Consider the following 14,679-nt stretch of genomic DNA (forward strand, 5'->3'; position numbering starts at 1 on the left):
GAAAAAGTGGTGTTTGTTACTATCCCGTTAGCTGAAAGTTAGCCCGAAAGTTGTCTGAATGTTATCTGAAAAAGTGGTGTTTGTTACTATCCCGTTAGCTGAAAGTTAGCCCGAAAGTTGTCTGAATGTTATCTGAAAAAGTGGTGTTTGTTACTATCCCGTTAGCTGAAAGTTAGCCCGAAAGTTGTCTGAATGTTATCTGAAAAAGTGGTGTTTGTTACTATCCCGTTAGCTGAAAGTTAGCCGAAAGTTGTCTGAATGTTATCTGAAAAAGTGGTGTTTGTTACTATCCCGTTAGCTGAAAGTTAGCCCGAAAGTTGTCTGAATGTTATCTGAAAAAGTGGTGTTTGTTACTATCCCGTTAGCTGAAAGTTAGCCCGAAAGTTGTCTGAATGTTATCTGAAAAAGTGGTGTTTGTTACTATCCCGTTAGCTGAAAGTTAGCCGAAAGTTGTCTGAATGTTATCTGAAAAAGTGGTGTTTGTTACTATCCCGTTAGCTGAAAGTTAGCCCGAAAGTTGTCTGAATGTTATCTGAAAAAGTGGTGTTTGTTACTATCCCGTTAGCTGAAAGTTAGCCCGAAAGTTGTCTGAATGTTATCAACCCTTGGCCCCCGGACTCTGAAGTTAATTAAAAGGAGGAAGCTGTGGGGCCCCAAAATAGCCAGAACTTTCCCGGGGAAGACAATTGAGATCGGACAAGGAAGTCTTTGAACGGGACCTTGGAGAGTTGTTTTGTAGTTGACACAAAGCTTCCTGAACATTCCAGACATTCTCTTTTGTATTGGAAAACAATATGACGTTTCTCTCTCTCTGAGATTGTATCTTATAATTAATGTTGGTTAACAATCACTGTAACAATGAGTGATTTACTCCGATGGTCAGACACCTACCCTTAAACAACCATCTCTAAGCATAGAATAAAGCATGCCTGGCCATTACTACATCACATACACACATAAACAGCTGTTATGGACAAGACCACCAGGAAGAACATACAGAACAACCCCCAAAACAAACGCCTGGCTCACGTGCCGGTCAGTCGATGTTAATGTGGACGATACAGTTGAGTAAATGCATAAAGATGAACTGTTCCTGATATTTAACTTACCAGTGCGTCCCTCAGCCACGGCCTGCTTCGAAACCATCCCACCACTGACAGTACTGACCACCAGCCTGTAGGAGGCGCCAGGCCGGAGGTCTCTGAGCTGCAGAGAGGTGGTGTTGGCTGGGACGGTGTGGTTCTGCACAGCCCGGTTGTTGTGGAGGAGCTGCAGGCTGCAGAAGTCCAGATCTCCAGGGGGGAGTTCCCAGCTGGCCTGTAAGCTGTCCACGTGGCCCTGGTTGCTCAGGTGGACACGCCTCACCTCCATAGGTACTGCAGACAGACAGGCTCAGTTACTGTCAGTCTCCATAGGTACTGCAGACAGACAGGCTCAGTTACTGTCCGTCTCCATTAGTAAATAAAGCTTTTATTTTCATCTCAGCAGGCTCATTATTACCCTTTGTGTGTCAGGCTTCATCTGAAGACTCCATTTTGTGAAGAAAATAAACTGAGACAAAGTAAAAACATCCCTGTACATGCTGCCTCAAAGTCTGGTTGGATAAATACAGTGTTACCATAGTGATGACCTCAGCTACAAAGGGACAGTATCATGGAGTCCCTCTGGTTGGATAAATACAGTGTTACCATAGTGATGACCTCAGCAACAAAGGGACAGTATCATGGAGTCCCTCTGGTTGGATAAATACAGTGTTACCATAGTGATGACCTCAGCTACAAAGGGACAGTATCATGGAGTCCCTCTGATTGGATAAATACAGTGTTACCATAGTGATGACCTCAGCTACAAAGGGACAGTATCATGGAGTCCCTCTGGTTGGATAAATACAGTGTTACCATAGTGATGACCTCAACAACAAAGGGACAGTATCATGGAGTCCCTCTGATTGGATAAATACAGTGTTACCATAGTGATGACCTCAGCAACAAAGGGACAGTATCATGGAGTCCCTCTGATTGGATAAATACAGTGTTACCATAGTGATGACCTCAGCTACAAAGGGACAGTATCATGGAGTCCCTCTGGTTGGATAAATACAGTGTTACCATAGTGATGACCTCAGCAACAAAGGGACAGTATCATGGAGTCCCTCTGGTTGGATAAATACAGTGTTACCATAGTGATGACCTCAACAACAAAGGGACAGTATCATGGAGTCCCTCTGGTTGGATAAATACAGTGTTACCATAGTGATGACCTCAGCAACAAAGGGACAGTATCATGGAGTCCCTCTGGTTGGATAAATACAGTGTTACCATAGTGATGACCTCAGCTACAAAGGGACAGTATCATGGAGTCCCTCTGGTTGGATAAATACAGTGTTACCATAGTGATGACCTCAACAACAAAGGGACAGTATCATGGAGTCCCTCTGGTTGGATAAATACAGTGTTACCATAGTGATGACCTCAGCTACAAAGGGACAGTATCATGGAGTCCCTCTGGTTGGATAAATACAGTGTTACCATAGTGATGACCTCAGCAACAAAGGGACAGTATCATGGAGTCCCTCTGGTTGGATATATACAGTGTTACCGTAGAGATGACCTCAGCTACAAAGGGACAGTATCATGGAGTCCCTCTGATTGGATAAATACAGTGTTACCGTAGAGATGACCTCAGCTACAAAGGGACAGTATCATGGAGTCCCTCTGATTGGATAAATACAGTGTTACCATAGAGATGACCTCAGCTACTCTGTTTTAGTGTGTTGTGTGTACATATCGATACAGGTGCTATAGCAACCCTCTCACCTGTCCTCCCTAGCACAGACACAGAGCTGTTGAGCTCCCCGCTCTTGGTTGTCACGATGATGGTGAACACGCGTCCGGGCATGAGCACGTTGAAGGTGCACTCCCTCATGTCACGGGTCAGGTCTCTCGTGGCAACCGTGGCATTGCCATGGCGGAGCTCTACGGCGTAGCCGTCCCTGGCTGAGTTGGGGGCGTGACTCCACAGGGCGCTGAGGGAGGTCTCGTCAGCATGGCGGATATGAAGCTCTGAGACGGGCTTAGGAGCTGGGAGAGATAGAGAGAGACAGAGAGAGAGAGAGACAGAGAGAGAGAGAGAGAGAGAGAGGGAAGAGGGAGAGAGAGAGAGAGACAGGGGGGTGGATTAAGGGAAAGAGAGAAGGGGAGAAAGAAGGTTTGCAGAAATAGAGAGAACAATGAGATGAAGAGTCATGATGTTATGAGTTCTCTTATCATTCTTACTGATGCCAGTACTTTCACCTACTCCATTATGTTGTTGTGTAGCCTACCTATTCCTCTGTGGCAGTACTCCACTGTGCCTTGCTCCCCGGTGCTTTCCACCATGACCCCAGCCCTGTAGGTCCTCCCAGGAACCAGTCCCAGGCCAGAGAAGGTGTACTCCACCACCCCTTTCTCCACGGTCCTGTTATCCAGAGTCTGGGTCCCATTTAACAGCAGCACCCTGTACTTATCCCAGTCTCCACCAGGGGGAGCCCACATCACCTTCAGAGAGTTGGAGTCATCCAGCGCCTCCATAGAGAGCTGGGACACTTTACCTGGGACTGGGACGGAGAGAAGAAGGAAGACCAGTTAAAGGCACAGTCTGGAGTATTTCATTTTGTTCGTTTATATTAGCAGCTCTCAAAAGGCAGGAAGTAAGAACCCTTAAGGCGTCAGCATGCTTCAGTTCGGGCTGGCGCCCTTCCGAACGAACCTGCTCGTATAATCCCTCAAAAGACCTTTGGTTAAAAGGTCTCTGAATTTCCTTGAGTAGTACAGTACCTGTTTGTCCATTTTGAGACGCTGTATATAGTCTAAAATAATCTAAGCTCAAACTCAAGGAATCTTTCATTCATTTTGACATTAGTTGTGTAATTTTACATCTAAGTAAGATGTTCGGTGCATTATTTCTCAATGAAAATATTGGCATTAAAAAAACAGTCTTCTCTCGTTGAATGACAACAAAGACTTTATTGAAGAATCCCTGCTGTTGACCAATCACCGACGAAGAGTTATGGACTTTGGCCTCCAGAACAACCATGTGGTGCCAAAACACCTGAAAACCCCTCACCTGAGAACAAAACCCTCACCTGAGAACAAAACCCCTCACCTGAGAACAAAACCCCTCACCTGAGAACAAACCCCTCACCTGAGAACAAAACCCTCACCTGAGAACAAAACCCCTCACCTGAGAACAAAACCCCTCACCTGAGAACAAACCCCTCACCTGAGAACAAAACCCTCACCTGAGAACAAAACCCCTCACCTGAGAACAAAACCCTCACCTGAGAACAAAACCCCTCACCTGAGAACAAAACCCTCACCTGAGAACAAAACCCTCACCTGAGAACAAAACCCCTCACCTGAGAACAAACCCCTCACCTGAGAACAAAACCCTCACCTGAGAACAAAACCCCTCACCTGAGAACAAAACCCTCACCTGAGAACAAAACCCCTCACCTGAGAACAAAACCCTCACCTGAGAACAAAACCCCTCACCTGAGAACAAAACCCCTCACCTGAGAACAAAACCCCTCACCTGAGAACAAAACCCTCACCTGAGAACAAAACCCCTCACCTGAGAACAAAACCCCTCACCTGAGAACAAAACCCTCACCTGAGAACAAAACCCTCACCCGAGAACAAAACCCTCACCCGAGAACAAAACCCCTCACCTGAGAACAAAACCCCTCACCTAAGAACAAAACCCCTCACCCGAGAACAAAACCCTCACCTGAGAACAAAACCCTTACCTGAGAACAAAACCCCTCACCCGAGAACAAAACCCTCACCTGAGAACAAAACCCCTCACCCGAGAACAAAACCCTCACCTGAGAACAAAACCCCTCACCCGAGAACAAAACCCTCACCTGAGAACAAAACCCTTACCTGAGAACAAAACAAAACCCCTCACCTAAAAACAAAACCCCTCACCTAAAAACAAAACCCCTCACCTAAAAACAAAACCCCTCACCTAAAAACAAAACCCCTCACCTGAGAACAAAACCCCTCACCTGAGAACAAAACCCCTCACCTGAGAACAAAACCCCTCACCTAAAAACAAAACCCCTCACCTGAGAACAAAACCCCTCACCTAAAAACAAAACCCCTCACCTGAGAAAGAAACATCACCAAATGTCATCATAATAAATGAAGGAACTCTTCTGAACTGTTTCTGCTTGGGAAGCATGCAGACGCCTTTTAACACAACAACACAATGGACTAATTCTAATCCACTTGATTAATCCATGAATAGTGATCACATAGTTATGATCTTAGACATCATCGAGACGCTCAACGAGCTCTTGCTGAACCCTCAATAACAGAGTGTTTAAATTAAACAGTCACACTCTAGGGGAATTACCATCTCACCCCCTCCTTTATCCTCTTGGCTTTAATAGCAGAGGCCCTCTTCAACAGGAAGAGTGTTCCTCTCAACAAACTAAAGGCTTCATTGGATTTCTGAGAACACTAACTGTTAGCATGTTGGACCAGAGACAAGACGTTCTCCTGACCACGACACAGAGTTTGTCCTGGTTTACATGACGTTTTCCTGGTTACGCCTACTGTTACCTGTGTTGGCCGAGGCAGTTGATTGGTTGGAGAGCTCTCCGCTCTTGGTGGCGACAGACACCTGATAGGTCCGTCCGGGTGTCAGCTGGTGGAAGTGGGCCTTTGTGGTGTCAGATGACAGGGTCTTCTCCAGAGGGGTGGTTCCAGACGAGGACAGGGTCACCACTATGGAGTCCACATCACCCTGGGGTTGACTCCATGATGCTCTCAAACTGTCCTGGGTGTTATTGTTCTCTAGCTTCAGGTTGGAGACGGCATAGGGCACTGGAGAGGAAGAGAGAGGGAAGGAGAGAGAGGGAAGGGTGGGAGGGAGAGGGAGAGCGATAGAGGGGGAGGAAGACGGAGAGGGAGGGGAGAGAGGGGAGAGAGACAGGGGGAGGGAGTGAGAGGAGAGAGAGAGGGAGAGAGAGAGAGAGAGGGTAGAGAAGGGGGTAGAGAAAGTTAGAGGGAGAGAGAGAGCAAGAGGGAGGGAGGGAGAGATAGAGGGGAGAGAGGGGGGAGAGAGAGGAGAGAGGAGGGGGGAGAGAGGGAGAGAGGGAGGGAGAGAGAGGGGGGAGAGAGAGGGGGGAGGGAGAGGGGGGAGGGAGAGAGGGGAGAGAGAGGGGGAGGGAGAGGAAGAGAGAGGGGAGAGAGAGAGGGAGAGAGACAAATTCAATCCCTTCTAGACAACTTCCTGGACAAAATGTTCCACTGTAATAGTGAAAGTGTAAACTTCACTTTTAGTAGAAAACATAAACAGTACATTTGACCTCTCAGCTTCCCTATCAAATAAAAAAATGTCAAACAGAAAACATAAGAAAATGAACAACAATGACAAATGGTTTGATGAAGAATGCAAAAACCTAAGACAGAAATTGAGAAACCTGTCCAACCAAAAACAGAGACCCAGAAAACTTGAGTCTACGCCTTCACTATGGTGAATCACTAAAACAATACAGAAATACACTACGGAAAAAGAAGGAACAGCATGTCAGAAATCAGCTCAATGTAATTGAAGAATCCCATAGACTCTAACCACTTCTGGGAAAGTAGGAAAACACTAAACAAACAACAACACGAAGAATTATCTGTCCAAAAGAGAGATGTATGGGTAAACCACTTCTCCAATCTGGTTGGCTCTATAACAAAGAGCAAATAGCAAAAACAGAAAAAAGATTACAGCCTAATGTTAACTAGCTAACGTTGAACCTGGTTGGTTAGCTACCTGCAGATTCATGCAGGGGTAGTAACGTTATGAGTTGGGATCGTGGTTCATTGTTTAGCTAGCTAGCTATCTACGCGACGAAACAAAAGACTCCACTACGTAAGTAACCATTTCAATAGAATGTTCATGATGTCACTGCGACAACTGTCGATAGACGTAGCTGGTAAAATTCGCTCTGGATATCTACTCTGATTTCAGAGCACTCTCGTCTGTGTGCCAAAGCTCAGAATAACTGCCGAATTTACAAACACCGATGAATATTGCCGGTGTCAGTAAACGTTGGCTAAAAAGCGCAATTAAATTGTTGCCAGCAGAACAGTTGCAGTCTCCACTTTGGATAACATGAAAACAGCCTAACCAGCTCTGCTAGGGCGAGTAAAATGGTCAGAGTGAGGTGTTCGCTCAATTGTACTGGAAGTAGCTAGCAAGCTAGCCAACATTAGCCAGTTAGTTTGGGTGTTTGACTGTCGTTGTGAGGTCAGAACAACCCTACTCCTCTGCCAGAGCGTCCAGTCTGCACTCTGAACGCTCCAAGTGCGAAAACGCTCTGAATATACAAACTGACAATCTGACAACACTCTGAGTTTACAAACTGACAATCTGACAACACACTGAGTTTACAAACTGACAACACTCTGAGTTTACAAACAGACAATCTGACAACAAACTGAGTTTACAAACAGACAATCTGACAACACACTGAGTTTACAAACAGACAATCTGACAACACTCTGAGTTTACAAACTGACAACACTCTGAGCTTACAAACGGACAATCTGACAACACACTAAGTTTACAAACAGACAATCTGACAACACTCTGAGTTTACAAACTGACAATCTGACAACACACTGAGTTTACAAACAGACAATCTGACAACACTCTGAGTTTACAAACAGACAATCTGACAACACTCTGAGTTTACAAACGGACAATCTGACAACACTCTGAGTTTACAAACAGACAATCTGACAACACTCTGAGTTTACAAACAGACAATCTGACAACACTCTGAGTTTACAAACGGACAATCTGACAACAAACTGAGTTTACAAATGGACAATCTGACAACACTCTGAGTTTACAAACTGACAACACTCTGAGTTTACAAACTGACAACACTCTGAGTTTACAAACTGACAGCACTCTGAGTTTACAAACTGACAACACACTGAGTTTACAAACGGACAATCTGACAACACACTGAGTTTACAAACTGACAACACACTGAGTTTACAAACTGACAACACACTGAGTTTACAAACGGACAATCTGACAACACTCTGAGTTTACAAACTGACAACACACTGAGTTTACAAACTGACAACACACTGAGTTTACAAACGGACAATCTGACAACACACTGAGTTTACAAACGGACAATCTGACAACAAACTGAGTTTACAAATGGACAATCTGACAACACACTGAGTTTACAAACTGACAACACACTGAGTTTACAAACTGACAACACACTGAGTTTACAAACGGACAATCTGACAACACTCTGAGTTTACAAACTGACAACACACTGAGTTTACAAACGGACAACACTCTGAGTTTACAAACGGACAATCTGACAACACTCTGAGTTTACAAACTGACAACACTCTGAGTTTACAAACGGACAATCTGACAACACTCTGAGTTTACAAACTGACAACACTCTGAGTTTACAAACGGACAATCTGACAACACACTGAGTTTACAAACTGACAACACACTGAGTTTACAAACAGACAATCTGACAACACTCTGAGTTTACAAACTGACAACACACTGAGTTTACAAACGGACAATCTGACAACACTCTGAGTTTACAAACTGACAACACACTGAGTTTACAAACGGACAATCTGACAACACTTTGAGTTTACAAACTGACAACACTCTGAGTTTACAAACGGACAGTCTGACAACACTCTGAGTTTACAAACTGACAACACTCTGAGTTTACAAACGGACAACACTCTGAGTTTACAAACGGACAATCTGACAACACTCTGAGTTTACAAACTGACAACACTCTGAGTTTACAAACTGACAACACTCTGAGTTTACAAACGGACAATCTGACAACACTCTGAGTTTACAAACTGACAATCTGATAACACTCTGAGTTTACAAACTGACAATCTGACAACACACTGAGTTTACAAACTGACAACACACTGAGTTTACAAAAAGACAATCTGACAACACACTGAGTTTACAAACAGACAATCTGACAACACACTGAGTTTACAAACGGACAATCTGACAACACTCTGAGTTTACAAACGGACTATCTGACAACACTCTGAGTTTACAAACTGACAACACACTGAGTTTACAAACTGATTATCTGACAACACTCTGAGTTTACAAACGGACAATCTGATAACACTCTGAGTTTACAAACACCCAGAGTACACTCTGGCACTCCAGATTAAATGTACACCCGTAGTATAAACCAGCCTTTAGTCTTGTTTAATACATGGCCTCAGATGTGAATCCTTAAAGAGATGGGCGGGGCTAAGGCTTAAGAGGGTGTGAACGATGCTAAATGGGTGGGGCTAAGGCTTAAGAGGGTGTGAACGATGCTGAATGGGTGGGGCTAAGGCTTAAGAGGGTGTGAACGATGCTGAATGGGGGTGGAGACAAAGACGATCTCTCCAGTAGATTAACCAAAACATTCAAGGGCCATTTTCTCAAAAGTGAGATTAAGATTTCATCAACTTTCAAAGCAGAATTTACTTTCCCAATGTTCCTCAACCTCAGTGTATGATATACCATATTATCAGGAGTATTATATATAATAAATATAATAAATCAGGATATTATCAGGAATCAGGAATCATACACTCCACAGGACGGACCCTGGGTCCATACCAGACCCATACACTCCACAGGACGGGCCCTGGGTCCATACCAGACCCATACACTCCACAGGACGGGCCCTGGGTCCATACCAGACCCATACACTCCACAGGACGGGCCCTGGGTCCATACCAGACCCATACACTCCACAGGACGGGCCCTGGGTCCATACCAGACCCATACACTCCACAGGACGGGCCCTGGGTCCATACCAGACCCATACACTCCACAGGACGGGCCCTGGGTCCATACCAGACCCATACACTCCACAGGACGGACCCTGGGTCCATACCAGACCCATACACTCCACAGGACGGGCCCTGGGTCCATACCAGACCCATACACTCCACAGGACGGGCCCTGGGTCCATACCAGACCCATACACTCCACAGGACGGGCCCTGGGTCCATACCAGACCCATACACTCCACAGGACGGGCCCTGGGTCCATACCAGACCCATACACTCCACAGGACGGGCCCTGGGTCCATACCAGACCCATACACTCCACAGGACGGACCCTGGGTCCATACCAGACCCATACACTCCACAGGACGGGCCCTGGGTCCATACCAGACCCATACACTCCACAGGACGGACCCTGGGTCCATACCAGACCCATACACTCCACAGGACGGACCCTGGGTCCATACCAGACCCATACACTCCACAGGACGGGCCCTGGGTCCATACCAGACCCATACACTCCACAGGACGGACCCTGTGTCCATACCAGACCCATACACTCCACAGGACGGGCCCTGTGTCCATACCAGACCCATACACTCCACAGGACGGGCCCTGTGTCCATACCAGACCCATACACTCCACAGGACGGGCCCTGGGTCCATACCAGACCCATACACTCCACAGGACGGGCCCTGGGTCCATACCAGACCCATACACTCCACAGGACGGACCCTGTGTCCATACCAGACCCATACACTCCACAGGACGGGCCCTGTGTCCATACCAGACCCATACACTCCACAGGACGGGCCCTGTGTCCATACCAGACCCATACACTCCACAGGACGGGCCCTGTGTCCATACCAGACCCATACACTCCACAGGACGGGCCCTGTGTCCATACCAGACCCATACACTCCACAGGACGGACCCTGTGTCCATACCAGACCCATACACTCCACAGGACGGGCCCTGGGTCCATACCAGACCCATACACTCCACAGGACGGGCCCTGTGTCCATACCAGACCCATACACTCCACAGGACGGGCCCTGTGTCCATACCAGACCCATACACTCCACAGGACGGGCCCTGGGTCCATACCAGACCCATACACTCCACAGGACGGGCCCTGTGTCCATACCAGACCCATACACTCCACAGGACGGGCCCTGTGTCCATACCAGACCCATACACTCCACAGGACGGGCCCTGGGTCCATACCAGACCCATACACTCCACAGGACGGGCCCTGTGTCCATACCAGACCCATACACTCCACAGGACGGGCCCTGGGTCCATACCAGACCCTAACACTCAGTCTTTCCCATACACTCCACAGGACGGGCCCTGGGTCCATACCAGACCCTAACACTCAGTCTTTCCCATACACTCCACAGGACGGGCCCTGGGTCCATACCAGACCCTAACACTCAGTCTTTCCCATACACCCCACAGGATGGACCCTGTGTCCATACCAGACCCTAACACTCAGTCTTTCCCATACACCCCACAGGATGGACCCTGTGTCCATACCAGACCCTAACACCCAGTCTTTCCCATACACTCCACAGGACGGGCCCTGGGTCCATACCAGACCCTAACACTCAGTCTTTCCCATACACCCCACAGGATGGACCCTGTGTCCATACCAGACCCTAACACTCAGTCTTTCCCATACACTCCACAGGATGGACCCTGTGTCCATACCAGACCCTAACACTCAGTCTTTCCCATACACCCCACAGGATGCAGGGAGCAGAGGAGAGGTTGGCATCTTCCCATATACTCACTATCCCATTATTCGTGTGGGCTGATGACTATGTGAGAAGCTCAAGGCTTAAAGTAAATAGCTGATCACCGAAGAGCTTTCCTGGAATTTGGTAGTATGACTTTAATAGTTACAATTACATTTTTATTTCTAAATATAGTGATGATCCTAACTTACAAATATGTTTTATTTATTTATTTATTTCACCTTTATTTAACCAGGTAGGCTAGTTGAGAACAAGTTCTCATTTACAACTGTGACCTGGCCAAGATAAAGCATAGCAGTGTGAACAGACAACAACACAGAGTTACACATGGAGTAAACAATAAACAAATCAATAACACAGTAGGAAAAAAAAGAGAGTCTATATACATTGTGTGCAAAAGGCATGAGGATGTAGGCGAATAATTACAATTTAGCAGATTAACACTGGAGTGATAAATGATCAGATCATGTGCAGGTAGAGATATTGGTGTGCAAAAGAGCAGAAAAGTAAATAAGTAAAAACAGTATGGGGATGAGGTAGGTAAATTGGGTGGGCTATTTACCGATGGCCTATGTACAATAGATGTTACGTCGCTGTTACAGATGCTGGCGTCATCTAAGCAGAGTCCATTCCAATGAATCCCATATCATGACTGAATCCTTACCCGTCTGTATTTGTCTTGAGGTGGTACTCTGGCGTCCCCCTGCCTCCGTCACCATGGTGATGTTATACACGCGCCCTGGCACCAGGTCGGTGACAGTGTAGTCTTTAGCGGTGCTCTCCAGAGTCAGGTTCCTCACCACACCCACTCGGTCGGTGAGCAGTAGCCTGAAGCGCTCAGTCCTCCCTGGGCCAGGCTGCCAGGAAACTCCCAGGCTGTCTGATGTCCCAGACACCTGTAGGCCACTGACTGTCGATGGACCTGAGCGATAGAATGGGCTGTCAGTGACTGAAACAAGATACCATACATCAAGCTAAGATTAAACAAAAGTCAAGTTGGCAATTCACTTATAAAGCACAGGTACATGTTTTGATATTCAAGCAAACAAGTGTTTCAACTAAACTCAGCAAAAAAAGAAATGTCCTCTCACTGTCAACTGCGCAACTATTTTCAGTAAACTTAACGTGTAAATATTTGTATGAACAGAACAAGATTCAACAACTGAGACATAAACTGAACAAGTTCCACAGACTTGTGACTAGCAGAAATGTAATCATGTGTCCCTGAACAAAGGGGGGGGGGGGGGGTCAAAATCAAAAGTAACAGTCAGTATCTGGTGTGGCCACCAGCTGCATTAAGTACTGCAGTGCATCTCCTCCTCATGGACTGCACCAGATTTGCCCGTTCTTGCTGTGAGATGTTACCCCACTCTTCCACCAAGGCACCTGCAAGTTCCCGGACATTTCTGGGGGGAATGGCCCTAGCCCTCACCCTCTGATACAACAGGACCCCTCAACAGGACCCAGACGTGCTCAATGGGATTGAGATCCGGGCTCTACGCTGGCCATGGCAGAACACCGACATTCCTGTCTTGCAGGAAATCACGCTCAGAACGAGCAGTCTGGCTGGTGGCATTGTCATGCTGGAGGGTCATGTCAGGATGAGCCTGCAGGAAGGGTACCACATGAGGGAGGAGGATGTCTTCCCTGTATCTCACAGCGTTGAGATTGCCTACAATGACAACAAGCTCAGTCCGATGATGCTGTGACACACCGCCCCAGACCATGACGGACCCTTCACCTCCAAACTGATCCCGCTCCAGAGTACAGGCCTCGGCGTAACGCTCATTCCTTCAACGATAAACGCGAATCTGACCATCACCCCTGGTGAGACAAAACCGCGACTCGTCAGTGAAGAGCACTTTTTGCCAGTCCTGTCTGGTCCAGCGACGGTGGGTTTGTGCCCATAGGTGACGTTGTTGCAGGTGATGTCTGGTGAGGACCTGCCTTACAACAGGCCTACAAGCCCTCAGTACAGCCTCTTTCAGCCGATTGCGGACAGTCTGAGCACTGATGGAGGGATTGTGCGTTCCTGGTGTAACTCGGGCAGTTGTTGTTGACATCCTCTACCTGTCCCACATGTGTGATGTTCGGATGTACCGATCCTGTGCAGGTGTTGTTACACGTGGTCTGCCAGTGCGAGGACGATCAGCTGTCCGTCCTGTCTCCCTGTAGCGCTGTCTTAGGCGTCTCACAGTACGGACATTGCAGTTTGTTGCCCTGGCCACATCTGCAGTTTTCATGCCTCCTTGCAGCATGCCTAAGGCACGTTCACGCAGATGAGCAGGGACCCTGCGCATCTTTCTTTTCGTGTTTTTCAGAGTCAGTAGAAAGGCCTCTTTAGTGTCCTAAGTTTTCATAATTGTGATCTTAATTGCCTACCGTCTGTAAGCTGTTAGTGTCTTAACGACCACCCCACAGGTGTATGTTCATGAATTGCTAAAACCCTTTACAACGAAGATCTGTGAAGTTATTTGGATTTTTACGAATTATCTTTGAAAGACAGGGTCCTGCCAAATCTGATCCAAAAGCAGTCACAATGTCAGGGCGGGATCACTGTCATAACAATGGCTACATGACAGAGAAGTTAGATGGCCAAAATAATAACTGTTAGACAACATCATCACCAGAGGAGTGGTGCACAACTACACAGAGAACTATGTAGTAGGTCAGGGGAATGACAGGTCAGGGGAATGACTGGTCAGGGGAATGACTGGTTAGGGGAATGACAGGTCAGGGGAATGACAGGCCAGGGGAATGACAGGCCAGGGGAATGACAGGCCAGGGGAATGACTGGTCAGGGGAATGACAGGCCAGGGGAATGACAGGCCAGGGGAATGACCGGTCAGGGGAATGACAGGCCAGGGGAATGACCGGTCAGGGGAATGACAGGTCAGGGGAATGACAGGCCAGGGGAATGACAGGCCAGGGGAATGACAGGCCAGGGGAATGACAGGCCAGGGGAATGACCGGTCAGGGGAATGACAGGCCAGGGGAATGACAGGCCAGGGGAATGACAGGCCAGGGGAATGACAGGTCAGGGGAATGACAGGCCAGGGGAATGA

General features: G+C 47.3%; 1 protein-coding gene across 1 annotated transcript in view; it reads right to left on the reverse strand.

Annotated features, from left to right (window-relative positions):
- ptprbl (protein tyrosine phosphatase receptor type B, like) overlaps nucleotides 1-14,679 on the reverse strand; it is a 121,331-nt gene that overhangs the window by 96,027 nt on the left and 10,625 nt on the right. The window contains exons 3-7 of the mRNA XM_036956587.1: nucleotides 12,279-12,536; nucleotides 5,607-5,870; nucleotides 3,323-3,595; nucleotides 2,817-3,080; nucleotides 1,110-1,376 (exon numbers count right to left, since the gene is read on the reverse strand). Of these exons, the coding sequence (XP_036812482.1) occupies nucleotides 1,110-1,376; nucleotides 2,817-3,080; nucleotides 3,323-3,595; nucleotides 5,607-5,870; nucleotides 12,279-12,536 (1,326 nt within the window). The remainder of the gene's footprint in view (nucleotides 1-1,109; nucleotides 1,377-2,816; nucleotides 3,081-3,322; nucleotides 3,596-5,606; nucleotides 5,871-12,278; nucleotides 12,537-14,679) is intronic.

This window comes from Oncorhynchus mykiss, chromosome 21 (assembly GCF_013265735.2).
Source record: "Oncorhynchus mykiss isolate Arlee chromosome 21, USDA_OmykA_1.1, whole genome shotgun sequence".
Classification (NCBI taxonomy): domain Eukaryota; kingdom Metazoa; phylum Chordata; class Actinopteri; order Salmoniformes; family Salmonidae; genus Oncorhynchus; species Oncorhynchus mykiss.